This window comes from Primulina eburnea, chromosome 11, assembly GCF_022965805.1.
Source record: "Primulina eburnea isolate SZY01 chromosome 11, ASM2296580v1, whole genome shotgun sequence".
Lineage (NCBI taxonomy): Eukaryota > Viridiplantae > Streptophyta > Magnoliopsida > Lamiales > Gesneriaceae > Primulina > Primulina eburnea.
This window is the reverse complement of record NC_133111.1, coordinates 5,020,984-5,041,204: the sequence shown is the minus strand read 5'-3', so window position 1 is coordinate 5,041,204 and position 20,221 is coordinate 5,020,984. Positions and strand designations below refer to the sequence as shown.

Sequence of the window (20,221 nt, the reverse complement as noted above, 5' to 3'; positions counted from 1 at the left end):
TCCAATTCACATTATCATAAGCCTTTTCAAAATCCACCTTGAGCACCCATCCTTTCTTCTTCTTTCTCCTTCCTTCTTCAACTATTTCATTCGCTATAAGGCCACAATCGAGGATCCGTCTTCCCTCCACAAACGCATTCTGAGATTCTGAAATTGTCTCTGATAAGTAACAGTTAAGACTTTTGCTATTATCTTATACAAACTTGTTGTGAGGCTTATAGGTCTGAAATCCTTCACTTTGATAGATTCACTTTTTTTTCTTATCAAACAAATATATGTTTCATTTGTAACACCGTTTATGATTCCTGTTCGGAAAAACTCATCGAAAACCTTCATTAAATCTCTTTTGACTATTTCCCAACATTCTTGAAAAAATGCCAAAGTAAACCCATCTGCCCCCGGACTCTTACCACCATCACATTGAAAAACCGCTTTCTTGACTTCATCCTCAAAAAACTCTCTCTCCAATTCCCGACTCAAAGTCTCTTCGATGGGGCACCAGTCCACTCCTGCAATCCCCCAACTTGTCTCATCTGGCACATCATACAAATCCTTAAAAAACTTCAAAATAATGGAGACAATTTCATTTTCATCACTCGTAATCGATCCATCATCCCTTTCCAATCTGTTAATGGTAGCTTTACTCCTCCGATGATTCAATAGCGAGTGAAAAAACTTTGAATTCTGATCCCCTTCTTTAATCCATTTGAGCTTGCTTTTTTGATGGTTGATTTGATTCTTATGACAATTTAGCTCTTCTAACAACCATTTGTTTTCTTTTCTATCAGCCGATACTTGTTCAGATCCCAACCCTTGACTTTCTAACTCATCCAGTAATCTAATTTTTCGTCTTAATTCTGCTTCTTTCATTTCCATCTTTCCATAGACCTCATTATTCCATCTTTTTATCTCACCCTTCATTGCCTTGAGTTTCATTAAAAATTTGTAACCCTCCCATCCTTGAGTCTCTGCGTTATTCCAGCGCGATGCCGCAAGAGTTTTGAAACTTCTGTCCCTCAACCACACGTTCTCGAATCTAAACGGTGTCGGACCCCATTTACATTTTTCCAAGTCCAAAACCAGTGGGAAATGATCTGAGGTAATTCTTGGCAAAATTGTTTGTCTATAAAAAGGATAAATCACAGTCCATCCTGCCGTGAACAAGAATCTGTCCAATCTGCAACAAATCGGTGTATCCCTTAAATTTGACCACGTGAACTTCCCATTCAGTAACGGTGGGTCACACAACTCCAAATCTTGTATCAATGAATCGAAGCAGACCATGCTCGAAGTCTGTGATGGACTATTCATTTTCTCACTTAACGTTCTAACCACATTGAAATCTCCTCCCAGACACCATCTATCTCCACACAAAACCCTCAACCCTACCCGGCCAATTCATCCCAGAAGTTATTTCTCAAATTTGGTTTACATGGCCCATACACAGCCGTAAACCACCAATCGATGTGCTCATCTTTTTGAATATGTACTGAAACCGAGAATTCCCCTATCAAATTATCCTTAACTGAAATGAACCTTGGATCCCACATGATCAAAATACCCCCAGACCTACCAACCGCAGGTAAGGTAACCCACTCCACAAACCTTGATTTCCATATACTAGCAATAAATCTCCTATCCACCACCTCTCTCTTAATTTCCTGCATCACAATTAAATCTGGTTTTCTTTAACAAGGACGGCACGTATCAGACCCCTACGTCTAGCTGAGCCCCCTCCCCTAATATTCCATGAAAAAACTTTCATATCTTCACCTCATCAGCCCTCGCACTCTCTCTGAACCTGCACTGTTGTCTGCCACCATCCTTGTCTTCTTTCTGAATTTCTAACAAATCCACTATTTCTACACCCATCTTCGATAGGCACTCATTCTCGATCGCCCACTCATTATTCAGCATATCGAGTCCCTTCCCACTCCCTCCTGCTTCACTTCCAGCTTGCTGCCTTGAATAATTTTTCCCCGAGTTACCCGACTCTTCAACTAATGGTGCATTTCCCACCCCTCCTATATTCTCTATCCCTCTCCCCAACCCAACATTTGAGACTGACACAGGAATAGAATAGAAAGAATTTTGTTCAAGATGGATAGAATTGGGTACAGTGCATACCTTCCCCGGAGATAATTCAAAAAAGTCCCCTAGTTCTTCGAATTCCATTGAACGAGGAATCGACTCATCTGAAGTTTCAGAAATATGACTATCACCATCACTATTTTCGCAGCCTTCATCTGAGTTGTCATCCATTTCATCATTTAGGAATTTGTGTTCCCAGATCCCCTCAGCTCCTTCCATTATTTTTACCCCATCCTCGTTGAGTGTATGGTTAGATAGTCCTTGCTGGCTGGAGTGAAATGTCTTGTTTTTTGAGTTCCGAAACTTCCTTTGATAAACAAATTCAAAATGTCTTTCTTTTGAGCTAATTTCCTCTTCCGTATTATTGATGGTCCCTTTCACAAACTCATTCTCCCCTTTCGGCCTTAATTTCTTGCGAATCTTGATTTGCCGCTCTCGATGCCATGGTTCCGAAACACAACCTCTTTCATCTGAATCATGTATTGCGCCCTCAATCTTCTGTGCTATTGAGTTACCTGCAGCCCCCGAACACAATTTGTGACCTTTATTCTTAATTTCATCTCCTGCTTCATTTGTTATCTGCTGATGTTTCAGTTTCTCCAGATCCTTTATACCACTGTCACTCTTAGGAGCTACGTAGCTTTTTTTTTTTGATAGGAAACAATATATTAATTTAAGTGATTAAACAGATTACATAAGTCATTGATTATAGCAGATGACCTTCCTAATTATGCATTCTTTCGCACTATTAATCTAGTGATACACAAAATCCCACTGTCTAATCAAATCAAAGACCGATACATTTCTGAACTCCTTGTTAATTCCAATCCAGGTTGCGACATTAAGCTTGATTTTCTCCCAACATTTGTATACGTCTGTTTCTCTTTCTTCGAAGATTCTCTGATTTCTTTCCAACCAAATTGTCCAGCAAATACATTGAACCACAACTTGCCAAAATTTTCCTCCTCTCTTGCCTGTTGACCGACCCAAATCCATGATGAATAAGTCTTTAGTTGATTTTGGCGTCACCCAGAACAACCGCAGCTCCTGCAAAGCTTTAATCCATAAAGAAGACGAAAAGGGACAATGGATGAACATGTGATCCTGAGACTCCGAGTCATTTCTGCATAGAACACACCAATTTGGACACAACGCAAGGCCGGGGCATCTTTTTTGAATCATCTTCGATGTCGGTAGCTTACCCAGAGTTGTTGACCAAGAAAAGAACTGAATCTTACTAGGAACAGGGACTTTCCAGATTGCATCGAAGAGTTGAAATTTTGGATAAAGATTGGACGAGAAAAATGAATCATAGAAAGAACTAACAGAGAACAAACCCGACAAGTCCTCTCTCCACTGAATAAAATCATCCACCCCCTCGACTAATCTAACCGGCTCTAAAACTTCTAATAAGTCCGTGAGCTGGTCAATCTCCGCGTCTCTCACTCCCCTCCTAAAATGAAAATCCCAAGAGTGGTCGCGATGTGAACCCTCGAAATGAACATAATAAGAGATAGGCAAATTGTGAGAAGATGAAAGCTGAAATAAAGCAGGAAAACAATCCTTGAAAGAAGAGTCTCCTACCCAATTATCCTCCCAAAATCTAATCTTATTCCCTCCTCTCACCTTTCTTAAAATCAAGTTGTTAAAAGTTGGGTGTATCCGAGAAATAAATTTCCATGGGCATCGGTATGTTACATTTCTTGCCAATCCCGCATCCCAACCGTTTTCTTGTAACCCATATTTGCTTACAATAATTTTTTTCCACAATGTGCCCTCTTCTCGGAAAAATCTCCACCACCATTTCCCCATCAATGTTGTATTTTTGAAACTGATTTTTGAAATCCCCAATCCACCTCTTTCCTTTGGTTTGCAAACTTGATCCCATGCGGCCACGAAAATGAGACTCTCCATCCATCCCATCCCATAAAAAGTCTCTTGAAATCTTGTCCAGTGATACCTCCACAGATTTTGGAACCTTGAATAATGACATGTAATAAATGGGCATGGAATTCAAAACCGAAAGTATCAAAGTTAATCTACCCCCTTTTGACAAAAATGCTTTCTTCCAAGTGGCCAATTTTCTGGACATTTTAGCAACCACCAGCTGCCAGAATGCTGCTTTCAAAGGATTACCTCCCAAAGGTACACCCAAATAAGTAATAGGCCATGACCCTGAACCACATCCTACAAGTCTGGCCAACCTTTCAACTTGATCACTTTCACGGTTAATTCCCAGCAGTGCACTCTTTTCCCAATTGATTTTTAAACCCGACATATCACAAAATGAACGCACCACTTGAGCCAAGAAAGTTATGTGTTCGTCATTCTTTGCGAAAAATAGTGTGTCATCCGCAAACTGGATATGAGATATTTCAACCTTTTCTTTGCCAACCTCTGTCCCCTTTAAAAGTTGTGATTCCTTAGCTTTGTCTACCAATCTTCCCAACACATCAACAACCAAGTTGAATAAAAGGGAGATAATGGATCTCCTTGACGAAGGCCTTTGAAAGCCCTTAATTTACCTCTCGGTCGGCCATTGATCATAACTGAAAATGTTACCTTCGATACACAACCTCTGATCCATGCTCTCCATTTATCTCCAAACCCTTTCTTCATTAAAACAAAATCCAAAAACTCCCAACTCACATTGTCGTAGGCCTTCTCAAAATCCACTTTCAAAACCCATCCTTTTGTTTTCTTAATCCTATTCTCTTCTAGCAATTCATTCGCTATAAGTCCACAGTCGAGAATCTGTCTCCCTTCAACAAATGCGTTTTGGGATTCTGAAATTGTCGACGCCATCACTCTCTTTAATCTTTCTGTTAGAACTTTGGATAGAATCTTATATATGCTTGTAATTAAACTAATGGGTCTGAAATCATTTACCTTATACGAGTCGGCCTTCTTTCTAATCAAGCATATATAAGTCTCGTTGGTGATTCCATTGACGATGCCATTAGTGAAAAACTCTTCAAAGACCAGCATGATATCCGACTTTACTATTTCCCAACAGACTTGAAAAAAACCGAGAGTAAATCCATCTGGACCCGGGCTCTTGCCTCCATCGCACTTGGAGATTGCTTCTTTCACCTCTTCTTCAGAAAATTTTGTTCAAGTTGACGGCTCATCTCGGCTTCGATTGGACTCCAGTTCACACCTTCGATACCCCAACATCTATCTTCCGACTTACTGTACAATCCCCTGAAAAATTCTGAAATGATTGATACAATCTCATCTTCACAAGTTGTAAATGTTCCATCTTTTCTTTCGAGTTTGTCAATGATCGCCTTACTCTTACGGTAGTTAAGAAGCGAGTGAAAAAATTTAGAATTTCGATCCCCTTCTTTGATCCGCTTTAGCTTGCTTTTCTGAAAATTCATGAGATTCTTTCGACTTATCAACTCTTCTAACCTCATCTTCGCTTCTTTCCTCTCGGCCACTAAGCATACCGATTCCTTCCCCTCACTCTCTAGACTGTCTAAGCTTCTGATTCTGTTCGATAATTCAGCCATTTGCATCTTCGTCTTACCATAAACATCTTCGTTCCATTTTTTGATATCACCCTTAATTGACTTTAATTTCATCATCATCCTATATCCCGCCCATCCTTGAGAATTGGAGTTATTCCACCAGAATTTTGTCAAGTTTTTAAAGCGAGAGTCCCTCAGCCATGCATTCTCGAATCTGAAAGGTGTTGGGCCCCATTTTGTTTTTTTCCAAATCTAGTAGTAACGGGAAATGATCCGAAGTGACTCTTGGTAAAATCGATTGTCTATAGAAAGGGTAGATTTCAGTCCATCCCACCGAGAACAAGAATCTGTCTAGTCGACAACAAATGGGAAAAGACCTAAGATTCGACCAAGTGAATTTACCGTTCAGAAGAGGCGGGTCACATAACTGAAGCTCCTGTATCAAGCTATCAAAGCATTGCATACTCGAAGTCATTGAACAACTGTTAATTTTCTCATTAGTCGACCTAACGACATTAAAATCTCCCCCCAAGCACCATCTTTCTCCACATATCACGCTCAAGCCCGCGAGCTCATCCCAAAAATTATTTCGAAGACTCGGATGGCACGGACCGTAAACAGCCGAAAACCACCAATCATGATTTGCGTCATTGTTGATGAGAATTGAAACAGAGAATTCGCCTATTAAATTATCCTCAACCTTTATAATTCTCGGATCCCACATAATGATGATCCCCCCCCCCGACCTTCCCAATGCAGGTAGGACTAACCATTCCACGTATCTCGACTTCCAAAGAGAAGAAATAAGTTTCCTGTCCACCACCATCTTTTTTGTCTCCTGCAAGATTATTAAATCTGGTTTTTCTTTGATTATCACGGCTCTTATCAGTCCCCTCTTAGTGGCTGATCCAGCCCCTCTAATGTTCCATGATAGGACTTTCATTGGTTCACTTCTGCATCCCTGTTACTCTTACTACTGCCGACTGCACATTCCGCCATCTTTCCACCGACATCGAAGTTTCTAATTTCCACCCGCTCCACACCCATCATTCTGAGGCATTCGTTCTTGTCTTCAACACTGAATTCCTGGATTCCCAAGCCTGTTGAATTGACCCCTTTATCCAACCCCTCAAGATGTCCCAAGAAGTTATTTCCGGATAAACCCAATTTTTTAATCACTGAACAATTTCCCCGCTCACCCCAGCCCTCCACCCCTCCCCCCGACTCAAAAAAAGAATCTGAAACAGAAGAAGAATGAAAAGGATGATGACGAGGATTGGATTTTTTGGGTAAATTGCGTACCTTCATCGGAGACTGTTCAAAGAAGTCACCCAAATCCTCGAATTGCATTGATTTTCTTGATGACTTATCCGAATGATCGGAGATATGACTGTCGGCATCGCTGAAAGCTCCGCCATCATCTGAAGTGTCAACTCTAGCGCAATGATATGGTTGATCCTCCCAAATTCCTTCTTCCCCGAGTGCTGAATCTCTATCGATATCAAGAATTGATATCTTAGATTTTTCTAAATTTTGCATTTGTTCTGAATCTTGTTGAGTCTTTATTTGTTTCCTACGATAAACGTGCTCAAATTTCCTTTCAGCAGGGCCAGAATCCTCTTCTAAGGTATGCTGTCCAATCTCTTGAGTGTCACAAATGTTTGTAGAGTCAATTTTCCCTTTCTGAAAGTCATGAACGTCTTTCGGCTTTAACTTTTTCAGTATCTTGATGTTTTTCCCCCGGTACCACGGTTCTGAAACACAGCTCCGGTTTTCAGCGTTAACGTCCTGCTCGACGATCTTGGGATAAATATTTTCTCTGAAATTGAGCATTTCCATTGACTCGCACTTTTGTTCCTTCTTGAAGAATCCTTCTTGAATTTATGCTGAGTGGTTTATGGTGTTATCCTCCTGATTGCTTTGGATGTCCTGCGGTACTTCAGCATTTGGAACATTGACGTTGATACCATCCTTGATACCCCAGCCTTTCACATTACTGACTGCATTCATCACCACTTGTGCGTAAGTTCTCTTTTCCAGCATGTCATACGCTGATGTTTTAACTGAATCCACGATAATGCGAACGAACATTGGTCCTCTTTTGGTTTTGATCTGAAGATTCCTATTGATGAAACCTCCTTCGATTCCCACAACTTTTAGTTTTGCTGCTGATAAATCTCTTAATAGGACCGTATCTTGACTGATGCTTAACAAACCGCCACATTGTTCCCCGATGCTAATGAAAAGATCTCTGGACCATAAATCCCAAGGAATCCCTAATACGCGAATCCAGCTGTGACAACACTCGAACACTTCCTCTTCTCTGTTGATATTGTTACTCCATTTCTGAAAGGACAAAGTAACTTTACGTTCCAGAAAGCATTTCTTCAAACGCAAATAGAATACAGCAATCTCTTCATTATGTGGCCACCATACTGCCTTGTTGGCTTGGAATGGGAAAACTTCAATCTTTCTCTGAATTGCCTTACCGAGTGTATTGCTCACCAATTCCCATGATGTGTTTACACAATCTCTTGTGATGATAATAGCCTTATCCCAGTCCTTGGATGTCATATCTGGTAAGTGTTCCTTCTCTACCGCTTCTGGTCTTACATTTTCACCAGCATTCAACCGAACATTATGCCGTCTCTGTGGTTGGTCCATCGGCCGTTTAATATCTCTGAAGTTCAGTGCAGCATCCCTGCTATTTAACCTGAACCTAGACAAGTAAGATGCCATCCATTTCCAACCCCCATTGAAACGTCCGCTTGGAATGATGATGCGTTGTGTCTTTCCCCTCCGTATTAACTTAGATATTTCTAAATAGCTTCCTCGAACGTTGACAAATTTCTGCATATAAACCACTGATTCTCTGCCTCTAAAACGATTGAAACTAGGGCAGTCTTGTGGTTTATTAATGAAATCACGTAGTTTTGATATGATCCAATCCAAGCTTTCCATATTTATTTCCAGTATGTAGCTTGCATTTCTAGTTCTTTCAGTTACCAAGATGGAGTCACCCCACCTTCCTCTGCTGACTAAGAACAATTTTTGTTCGACTTTGATCTCGTAGCTTTTTTTGTATTGATTTCTAGCAAGACCCAAGAACTTCACGGCTGATTTCATATTAACGGAAGAACTGAAAAGAGGGCACAATGACTGCGATGGAAAAATGATAAAGGAGTAGATAAAAGGGAGACAGAGGCTAGGTTAAGTGTCGGATTAAAAGAGAGAAGCTAAAGGATCGGAAAGGAACGGAACATATCAGAAGAGTAACGGTTCGGAAAAAGAAGAAAAGGCGATATGCTAGAGGTCTAATTTTCAGAGTTCTGGATGACGCCGCCGGCCGATGGCCGGCGCCGGAGGAAAGGGATGAAGGCGATCGATGAAGCTCAGGGAGACTGGGACTCGATGAAAGGACGGTGAGACATTTCCGTCAAACGATGGTTTGGTGAGGTTTAGGAGCTACGTAGCTAGCATTCCCATTGAATAATGTCGCTGTATTCCATCCCGCCAACACTCTTGCACCGTTAACCACCACTTGAGCATAAGATCGTTTTTCATAAGTTTCGTATGCTGCAATGTTGACAGAATCCACTTTAATGCGAATATCCATAGGTCCTCTTTCAGTTGAGATCTTCATATTGCTCTTAATGAACCCGCCTTTAAGTCCCACTATTTTGATTTTTGCCGCTGACAGATCTTTAAGTTGTATAGTATCATGACTAATTCTCAATAAGCCTCCACATTGTTCCCCTATACTTTTGAAGATTTCAGTGGTCCATAATTCCCACGGTAGTCCCAGAATTCGCACCCAACTATGACAACATTCAAACACTTCATCTTCACAATTGATTTGTTGCCTCCATCTCTCAAATGACAATGTTACTTGTTTTTCCAGAAAGCATTTCTTCATTCGCAGGTAAAATGATGCATCCTCTTCGTTGTGGGGCCACCATATTGCTTTGTTTGCTTGAAAGGGAAATATTTCAACATTTCTCTGGACCGCCTTCCCAAGAGTGATGCGCACCAATTCCCACGATGTGTTAACACATTCTCTTGAAATGATAAGAGCTTTACTCCAATCCTTAACCGAGCATGGTGGTAGTTGATCATATGATTCAGCATCTTTGGCCCCTTGTTTAACAGGAAGTTGGTACACTTTAGCAGTTCTTTTTGACTGTTCCATAAATTTCCTATCATCAGTACTGCGCATTGCATAATCCTGTCTAGTCTTCAAGAAAGTGGACATATTATATGCCACCTTTTTCCATCCCCAATCAAAACGCCCACTTGGTATGATGATGCGCTGCCTCCTTCCTTTTCCGACAATTTTGGAGACTTCAAGATAGCTTCCTCGATCATTCACAATTTTCTGATAGATATTACCGCTTCTCGTCCTCTGAATCGATTAAACTTAGGACACGATTGAGGTTTGTTGATGTATTCCCATAATTTCATCAATATCCACTCTAGACTTACTAAATCCACTTCCAGCTCATAGCTTGCATTTCTATTTCTCTCCATTATACACACAGAAAATTCCTTCATACCCCTGCGCATGAGAAACAATTTTTGCTCTATTTTAACCTCACAGGCTGTCCTGAAGAAATTACGATTCATCCTTCTGTTCATGGCTGATGATTTGACTGTGAACACTGTAATGATTATCGGATGGGATTGTAGATTATGGTACGCGATCTAGGGTAAAAGGAAAGGCTGTAGGTATTCAAGAAGTTCGGTTAAATCGATGGAGGACCCAAGTAATCGGAGAAGATAAAATGCCGATATGACTGCCAGCAAGGTTAACAGGAAGGAAACGATGCCTTCCCATCACGGAATGCGAGAGGAAAAATATGTGAATAAAGTGAAAGTGGAGGCCGCCGGCCGGCGCCGGTAACTGGTTAAGGGCGATCGACAAAACTCAGGAAATGAAGTTGGTGATTGAGCAGAGGAAGAAGCCGAAGTCTTTAGGTTTAACCGAGGGAGAGAGCATTTTTCTACTGATTTTATTCTTATTTCTTAAAGAGATTCAAATCAGATAGCTTCCAAAGTTTCTGACTGTGTTCTTAAATATCTTTTCAGGTTATTACAATTAAGTGATTAACAATAGGTAACAATGGCAAGAAATTCATCGTCGACTGCATCTGTCACTCGACCCGAATCTGGGATTTTTAGGAGAAAGTCAAATGAAATCGGATGAATTTGGGATGTTGATTAATTCTAAGAACCTCGACAAAGTTAATTGCAAGTTGTGTGGGAAAATGATGTCCGGAGAATTGTATAAGATCAAGGAGCACATAGGAAATATACCTGGAAATGTATCTGGTTGTCGAAAAACATCTCAAGAAAATCGCAATAAGTGTAAACAAGCTATTTTAGAAAGGATGAACAAAAGAAAAACAAAATAACGGAAGAAGAAAGTTGAGGTGAATATTTCTCTAGACGAAGAAGGAGGTGCTGAAATTAAAAGAATATATGTAATTAAAAAACCTCTTCCACTTGGCCCCATGAATAGTTATCCAATGATATCTCCGAAAAATGCAAGTTCAAGTGAAATTAAAAAACCTCTTCCACATTTCAAAGAGAGAACTTAACAAGTTCAACAATATGTCAGGAGATGGGCAAATGATAAAGGAATCTCATTCAATGCTCTTGATAGTGATAGCTCCAAGCAACTAATGTAGGCAGTAAGTCAATTTGGACCAGGGTCCAAGCCTCCAAATCAATCTCAACTTGGGGAACCACATTCGACAGCTGAAGTTGAAACAACAAAGCTACAGTTGGATAAGCACGAAGAAGAATGGGCAAATAATGGGTTATCGATTATGATAGATGAATGGAGTGACAGAGAAAAAAGAAGCATATTAAATTTGTGTGTTAATTGCAAGAAGGATACTACATTTTTAGAGTCTAATGAATCTTCACACGAGGCACATACAGCTAGACTTATTTTTGAGTATGTTGACAAGTGTGTTGAACAAGTAGGAGCCAAGAATGTTGTTCAGATTGTAACAAACAATGTCACCAACAATATAGCTGCAGGTAAAATGATGAGAAAAAAGCAGCCAGAGATTTTTTAAATTTCATGTGAAACTCACATTGTTAATCTTATGCTTGAAAGTATTGGCAAGCTTCCAAGATTTAAAAAAGATATCGACCAATTCAAGTATTTTACAAATTTCATTTATATTCACCATAAGACTTTGTCGTTGATGAGAAGTTTTACTAAGAAGAAAGACATAGTCCTGCTTGGATTTACTAGGTTTGCATCAAACTTCCTCACATTGCAGAGATTAATTGTGAAAAAACTAGTTTAAAGGTCATGTTTACAAGTGATATGTGGGAGAACTGCAATTGGTCAAAGACAAACAAAGGGAAATTGGCTTACTCTATTGTGATGAGCATGAGTTTTTGGAATGTTGTAACATTTTGTTAGAAAATATTTGCTCATTTGGTTAGAGTTCTCCGATTCGGTTGATGAAGATAGAAAGCCATCCACGGGGCTTCTATATGGAGAGCTTCTTCGAGCTAAAGAACATATCAAGGTGGCTCTGAACAACGTCTAATCAATTATCAGCCTATCGTAGTTATTATTGAGTAAAAAATGAAAGATAAGACTTTATACATCATTGCATACCACAACCTTTTTTGTTAACCCTAATTCTACTACAGACAGTTCTATTGCTCTATATGGGGAGGTCACAGCGGGATTTTTTAATGCATGGAAGTTCTGCATGCCGACGAGTTTGAACTATAATATAAAATTATTAATAAGGAATTTGTAAAGTATAAAGATAAAACCGGGTTATTTGAGAAAACTTTGGCATCAAAAGCTCGTGAAAAAATGACGATACATTTGATCTAATGTACATGGTGGAGTACCTATGGTGCTCACACACCCAACTTGCTAAGAGTGGCATTGATGATACTTTCATTAACTACATATTCATCTGAGTGTCAAAGAAATTATAGTTCATTTAAAGTAAATTATTAATTTTTAAAAGCGAATGTTTATGTAACTAACTATAATAGTGACTTCTTTTTGTAGATTCATACAAAGAAAATGAATAAGTTGGATGTCAATAGGTTGAACAATCTGGTATTTGTCCAATTTAATGCTAGATTGTTGAACAAACAAAAAAGAGAGGATCACAAATAGTTGATGAAGCAACTGGAGCAGATGAAAATCTACAACCTCCATGAAGCTCTAGAATTAGAGAACTTCACAAGGATGATTTTGCATCAGAAGAAGAGGAGGAGGATCACAATGTTAATATTTAGTTTGTGTCCGATGAAGAACAAGTTTTGGAAAATTATTGAGAAGAAGTGGAGTGAATTTGTGATATTCAATTAGTTGTTTAACTTTGAACGCATTTTAAATTTGATGTCATTGTGTTGGAGTTCTAGTGTGTGATTTATTATATTGATACCGTGGAATCCGCCTAGCTGCCTAAGCTCTGGTTTGGCACCCGACTAGCGCCTAGCAAATTTTAGAACCTTGTAATATTTCAATCAATATTTCCTTTGATTTCCATATTTACGTATTCTGATTCATTTATTTGTTACTGTGTCATTGTCATCGCAACATGTTATAATGCAAAAACTAAAATAGCTATAATCACATAAAATTGTAGCCCAAGTTTAAACGCAAGCACATCAATACAGAACACACGGTTCTAACGCTTTTTGGTGTCAGACATTTCTCACGGATATAAATTAAGAACAAGACAAAACCAAAGGTGTGGCAATAAAGTTGAATTTGAAAGTAAAGTAAAGTTGAACTAGATTTTCTTCAACAAGTAAACTAAGTTGATAATTGAAATTATAAAGATTTATATACATGTCTGAATTTAGGCAAGAACAACTTACTGGAGTGACAAAATAGAAACCATCAGGAATCGGCTCAGAGAGTTTTCCTGTGTCCCACAGGGTTTGTGATGCATTCTGAAATTCTGGTACCCCAAAATCATGCTGGCTTCTCAATTCTTTAGAACTTGAGGTGTCGTCAGAAGAAACCAAAGAAATTGATTGAAGTTTCTCAACGAGACCAGATGGCCAATATTGGGTTTTAGGAGCTGGTGTGCCGACCAGCCCCTTAAGGTCCTTCCTCTCCATGTTTTCTTAGATTCCAAATACAATATCATGTTTGACAAATGTTGATCAGAGTCATAGCAAAAATGAACCACCTCCCAAAAAAGTCTCATAAACAACTCCAAGTTAGACCTAGAATGCAAACATTGCAACTTATTAACAATTTCAAATTGATTTAAGTACTTCTTAATTACTATTTTCATTCCACTATAATTTTACAAATATTAAGAACTCGACACAAAAGGTAAACAATACATGTTTGGTGTATTGATAAAATGGACAAGAAATTGATGAACATTTACATCATCAAAAGTCTTCTAAGGAAACAAAACTAAATATTTGAATCCATTGGAAATGTGTAATGTGTAGAAAATATTTTCCTATCTCAAAATTTAAAAGTACATTTGTTCCACAGTAGCCTTTTCTCGTAAAGAAGCAACAGCTACACCAGAAAAAACCTTCTGGTTTTGCCCAAAACTCTATTTTGGGAATTATTCATTAAGTGATTAAGTATATAATATGTGTCCTAATTATTCTTTTTCCAATAAGAAACAAAAACAAATAAAATATGAAATGAGAACTAAGTGTGACTAAGCGCAATGATATCGATAGTTGATATATATCAAGTTTTCTTCTGAAGTTAAAGGGAGGCAACGGAGAAGTGGCAGAATCCTATCCAATTTTGATGCATAGAAATGCGGTAGTTCATCAAGTATAGAAAGAAAGAAAAAGAATGGTCAGCGACTACGAAAAACAAATAACAAATGCAAAAAGTAAAAACACCGAAAATTGAGGAAATTAAATTTTTTTCAAGAATCAAGAAAGAATAGTCAGGGACTAAGAGAAACCAATAACAAAGGTAAAAGGTAAAAACACCGGAAATGTGAGGAAATCAATTTTTTTTTCAAGAATCAAGAGCCCATCAAACGCTTCCTCATCAATTACAGTACATGAAAAACCTTTTATTAAAAGAAACCTGAAAACAATAGTAGTTAATCAAGATAACAGCTAACAATCTGAAACAGGTACAAAGTAGTCCTCCATGAAAGCAATCTCACAAAAAGGACTGAACTTGGGGACAATAGGGGTGGATAAATTGATCAAAGACCATGACAAACTAGTTCATAAGATAAGTAGAAGCTACTTCTCCAGTTACCAATCTACATTTTTCAGAGCGCAAAAGAGGAATGGAACAGAAGTTGTACTAAGATTCCTAATTCTTCGTAAATAAAAACAATCTTGCCAAGAAAGAACCCAGAAAGCACTTCCTAGACGATTAATGTGACATAAAACAATACGAAATCCGATCACACAGTCCTTATTGATTTCATCACAAGAAACCTAAAAACAAGAATAATCAATAATAACAATATCCAATCTGAAAATGGTAGGTGGTTACGGGAAAATTGGGGATCATGAAAATCTGAAATTGAGCGAATGGATCACGAATCTTAAAAAACGCGAAAATTTTATCCAATTGATGATCTCTCGGATTTTGAATTGGAACTTCAAAATTGTGCAGAGGGAGCACGTAAATCGGGACTAAGATAGGGTATCGACGAGGGCAAATTTGTCTCAACAGAATGTATATATTTTTTCCTTTTGTTTGTTCTATTACAAGCAAAAACTTGTGTTAGACGATCTCACGGGTTGTATTTGTGATACGGAACTCTTATTTGGGCCACCCATGAAAAAATATTATTTTTTATACTAAGAGTATTACTTTTTATTGTGAATGTGGGTAGAGCTGACCCGTCTCACATATTATGATCAATGAGACGGTCTCACATGAGACTCACTCTATATTATATTACCACGTGATATTAAGTTTCGAAATATAATGCCAATTTTTACCCTAAAAATGTACTTTTTTATTTTAATTACTTCGAAAACTAATAAATGTGTCAAAAAAAGTAAGTCTCTTATGAGATGGTCTCACAAATATTTATCTGTAAAATGGGTCAACCCTACCGATATTCACAATAAAAAATAATACTCTTAGCATAAAAAGTATATTTTTTCATGCATGATCCAAATAAGTTATTTGTCTCACAAAATACGACTTGTAAGACCATCTCACACAAGTTTTTGTCGTTAAAAAAAAGGTAAGGAATTTATTTATTTAAATTTTATTCCATTGATATTTTGATAAGTAGTGTTTTTAAATTATATATATGTCTATATATTTCTTATTATCATATCACATGAGTTTACCTTGTACATTTCAATGTTTTCATAACCGGTTCGACTGGTTCAGTCGAATATTGTCGGATTAATAAAAATTAATATTAAATTTATTATAAATAGTAAATAAAATAGTAATATATTTATTACTTTATGGTTTTTACTAATTTCTTAAGCCGAAAAACAAAACAAAAATCCAAATAAAATATCATATTTCAATTTCCAAAATCTAAATTAAAATTCTCAAATCCAAATTATAAATAACATGTTGGTTAAATTGATTTTTTAAAACGAAATCAAAGACCTGATCGAATAGTAGTAACCCGATAGATTCCAGTTTTACCGGTTCTCTACTGTTTTAAACAAATAGTTCTATGAATTTTATGAGTTTTAAAACATATCAAAACCAGTGAGGTCAATTTTCATGGATCAACCGATTCGACTAGTTCCTCCGATCTGGTTCCAAAAACGGGTCTATTCAATTCTAGCCAATGTCTTACACATAAAGGGATATTACGACCATGTGCCGTTTTACAAATTTAGAAAATCGTGGATTATAAAAACCGGATTTGTTAAAATTGATTTTACTTCTTTTTAAAAGCGATTCATTTATCATCATTGCCACTTTTTTACGACATGTTTGTTTTGATTTAGGTTATAACTGATTGTTGTGGATTTCCTTTTGAAGTTAAACGTAATTCATTTGAGGATTTACATTTTTCCTATTAATTTTTTAATATCATTTCCATTCACTACATTGTTAAAAAATTAAATATTTATTTATATATTGAGATTAGTTTATTTATAATAACTAGCTTAGAAAATTTAAGTCATATTAAAAATATGTTTGATTCGGAAAAATCAAAGTTTAAGTTCAATCATCTAAACCATGTTAGAATTGGTTTGGTTTGGTTCGGTTCGGTTTATTATTTAGTATAAACTTGGTTGAATTCAATTTTTGTAAAAACTGAACTCAAAAATCTCAATTGCTCAACAATCACTATATCAGAAGACCAACAGTGTAAAAAACGAACATACATTTCTCACACAAATTGAAGAAGAGAATATAAAATTATCTCGTTCAAAATCTTTAAAGTGCATATTTTTAATAAATCGCTAGCTTATCCAATTTCCCATAAAATGGTGAAATTTGAGCGCGAAAAACTATACATGTAGAAGACGAGCCCGTGTTTTTGTTCCAGTAAGCATTAGGACGAATCTAGATGAATATATTGTTGAATTTGTTATACCTGAAAAACATAATAAATTAATCTAGGTGTCGACATCGTGTTTCGTGTATCTTGAGATCTATTTATAAATCGGTGCTCAACTGTAAATGAATAAATGATTTACAACATTTTTATTATTTTTGTTTTTCATATATTTTTCGAACTTGTGAGACGAATCGACTCGATCCATACATAAGAATTTTGATGTAAAAAATAATATTTTTTTATGGACCAAGCCGGGTCGGAAATCCACATTATAAAATTAATCTGTGAGATAATTTAATAGGAGTTTTTGTGTAATTAATAACATGCTATCTATCTTTGAAACAATCTTTGCCAAAAAGACCGATGGTTAGTTAATTATGATTTTTTTCCCCAGTAATCCTACTATCCTAGCTGGCTTCCTCCAACTCACAAGATCTGCCCATGATATGATTGGTGAATCCTCAACAAAGTGCAACCATGCATATACTGTCGGCAATTATGAGTGCATTAAATGCATATCGGGAGTGGGCAGACAAACACAATGCAGTTGGGGCAGCCTTCTTTGAAGAGAATTAGAACATGACAGCTTTTCTGAAATGACGGATGAAGGTTCACTGAATGATGCATCTATAAATAGAGGCATCATTCGGCATTTCAAAGCATTTCATTCTCAAGCAACATCTTGAGTTGTCTTTCTTCTCTCCTATTAGTTCTGTAATATTTGTGAGGCGTTTGTTCTCCTGTATTAAGAGAGTGTGTTGTCTTTGGAAACACAGTGAGTGAGTTGTACACCACAAAATATTATAGTGAAAATTCTTTTCATCTTGTCTGTGGTTTTTACCTTAATAATTTTTAGGGGTTTTCCACGTAAATCTCGGTATCCAGTTTATTCTTTATTTTCGGGTTTTATTATCTCAAATTCCGCATGTGAGACCAACAAGTGGTATCAGAGCATTGGTTTAAAATTTCTTAAAATTCTGAGTGTGCTCTCTGGTTGCAGCTTAGACTGATCTTCTATATCAGAAAAGATTTTTTGAGATTTTTTATTTAAGGCGGGATTATTTTGTCCAGTCTACTAAAATTGTTGTAGACATAATGGCGGGAAGGTACGAGATAGCAAAGTTCAATTGAAGCAATTTTATGCTGTGGAAAATAAAGATACAAGCAGTTTTAAGAAATGAGAATTGCTTGGCGGCTATTAGAGATAGATCGGTGGAAATTACGGATGATGGAAAGTGGAATGAGAATAATGATAATGTTGTTGCCAATTTACACTTGGCTATAGCAGACGAAGTATTGTCAAGTATCTCTGAGATAAAAACAGCAAAAGTTGTCTGGGATACTCTGATAAAGATGTACGAGGTCAAGTCGCTACACAACATGATTTTTCTAAAGAGAATATTTTATACTCTTTAGTTGGCGGAATCCTCATCGATGACCGACCATATCAACTTAAATACTCTATTTGCCCCACTTACTTCCATGGGGCATAAAATTGGGGAAAATGAACGTGCTGAGCTTCTATTTCAAAGTCTACCAGATTCATATGATCCACTTATCATCAATATTACCAACAATATTCTTATGGGCTTTCTAAGATTCGATGATGTCTTAACTGTGGTTCTCGGAGAAGAAAGTCGGCGCAAGAATAAGAAAGATAGGTGGGTAACATCGAAGCAGGCAGAGGTGTTACCGATGATAAGAGGAAGATTTATGGATTGTGACTCCAGTGGGAGCCAAAGACGAGGTAGATCAAAGTCAAGAAGTAAGAAGAAAAATATTTACTGCTTTAAATGTGGCGGTAAAGGGCACTTCAAGAAAGAGTGTACAAGTATCGATAAAAGTTCTCAAGGAAATGTGGCCAATACTTCAGGCAGTGGTGAAATATTATTCAACGAAGCAACAACAGTTGCAGAAGGCATACACAAATTTTGTGACACATGGATTATTGATTCAAGAGCGACTTGGCACATGAAGTCTCGGAGAGAATAGTTTGATCATTATGAACCAGTCTCAGGAGGATCTGTATTCATGGGAAATGATCATGCCTTGGAAATCACTGGGGTCGGTGCTATCAAAATTAAAATGTTTGATGACACCGTTCGCACTATACAAGAGGTACGACATGTGAAAGGACTGACAAAAAATCTTTTGTCCTTGGGAAAATTGGATGACATTGGGTGCAAAACCCGTATCGAGAAAGAGATCATGAAAATTGTGAAGGGTGCGCTTGTGGTTATGAAGGTGGAAAAAGTTGCTGCAAATCTGTATGTACTTTTGGGAGAAACACACAAAGAGGCAGAACTATCTGTTGCATCAATTGGTTCAGGAGAAGAATTAACAGTGTTATGGCATAGAAAGCTCAGGCATATGTCAGAACGGGGGTTGAAAATTCTCTCAGAACGGAAGTTGTTGCCGGGACTTACAAAAGTGTCACTACTTTTTTGTGAGCATTGTGTTACCAGTAAACAACACAGATTAAATTTTGGCACTTCTACTGGCAGAAGCAAAAGTATATTGGAGCTGATTCATTCGGATGTTTGGCAAGCACCGGTTGTATCCCTAGGAGGAGCTAGATACTTTGTCTCGTTCATTGATGATTTCTCTAGGAGATTTTGAGTGTATCCAATCAAGAAGAAATCAAATGTTTTCCAGATCTTCAAAGATTTCAACGTGCAAGTTGAACTTGATTCTGAAAAGAAAATCAAGTGTTTAAAAACTGACAATGGAAAAGAATATACCAGTGACGAATTTGATGCATATTGTCAACATGATGGCATCAAAAGACAATTCACGACGGCTTACACACCTCAACAGAATGGAGTGGTGGAGCGGATGAACATAACCTTGTTGGAAAGAACAAGAGCTATGTTGAGGAATGTGGGTCTAGACAAGTCATTTTGGGCAGAAGCAGTCAAAACCGCTTGTTATATTATCAATCGTTCTCCTTCAGTGACGATTGATCTGAAGACTCCGATGGAGATGTGGACCGGGAAGCCGACAGATTATTCTCATTTGCATACATTTGGAAGTCCGGTGTACGTTCTGTACAATGAGCAAGAAAGATCAAAGTTGGATTCGAAATCCAGAAAATGTATCTTCTTGGGTTATGCTGATGGAGTAAAGGGGTTTCGCTTGTGGGATCCTACTGTTCACAAGCTTGTC

At 37.6% G+C, this 20,221-nt stretch overlaps 1 protein-coding gene across 2 annotated transcripts in view; it reads right to left on the bottom strand.

The window, feature by feature from the left end:
* Positions 1-15,201, bottom strand: part of LOC140804834 (probable serine/threonine-protein kinase SIS8) — a 42,712-nt gene extending 27,511 nt beyond the window's left edge. For both annotated transcript variants that reach the window (XM_073160984.1, XM_073160983.1), the window contains exons 1-2: positions 15,058-15,201; positions 13,437-13,790 (exon numbers count right to left, since the gene is read on the bottom strand). In XM_073160984.1, the coding sequence (XP_073017085.1) occupies positions 13,437-13,682 (246 nt within the window). In that variant the 5' untranslated portion in view covers positions 13,683-13,790; positions 15,058-15,201. The remainder of the gene's footprint in view (positions 1-13,436; positions 13,791-15,057) is intronic.
* Positions 15,202-20,221: the final 5,020 nt, after the last annotated feature.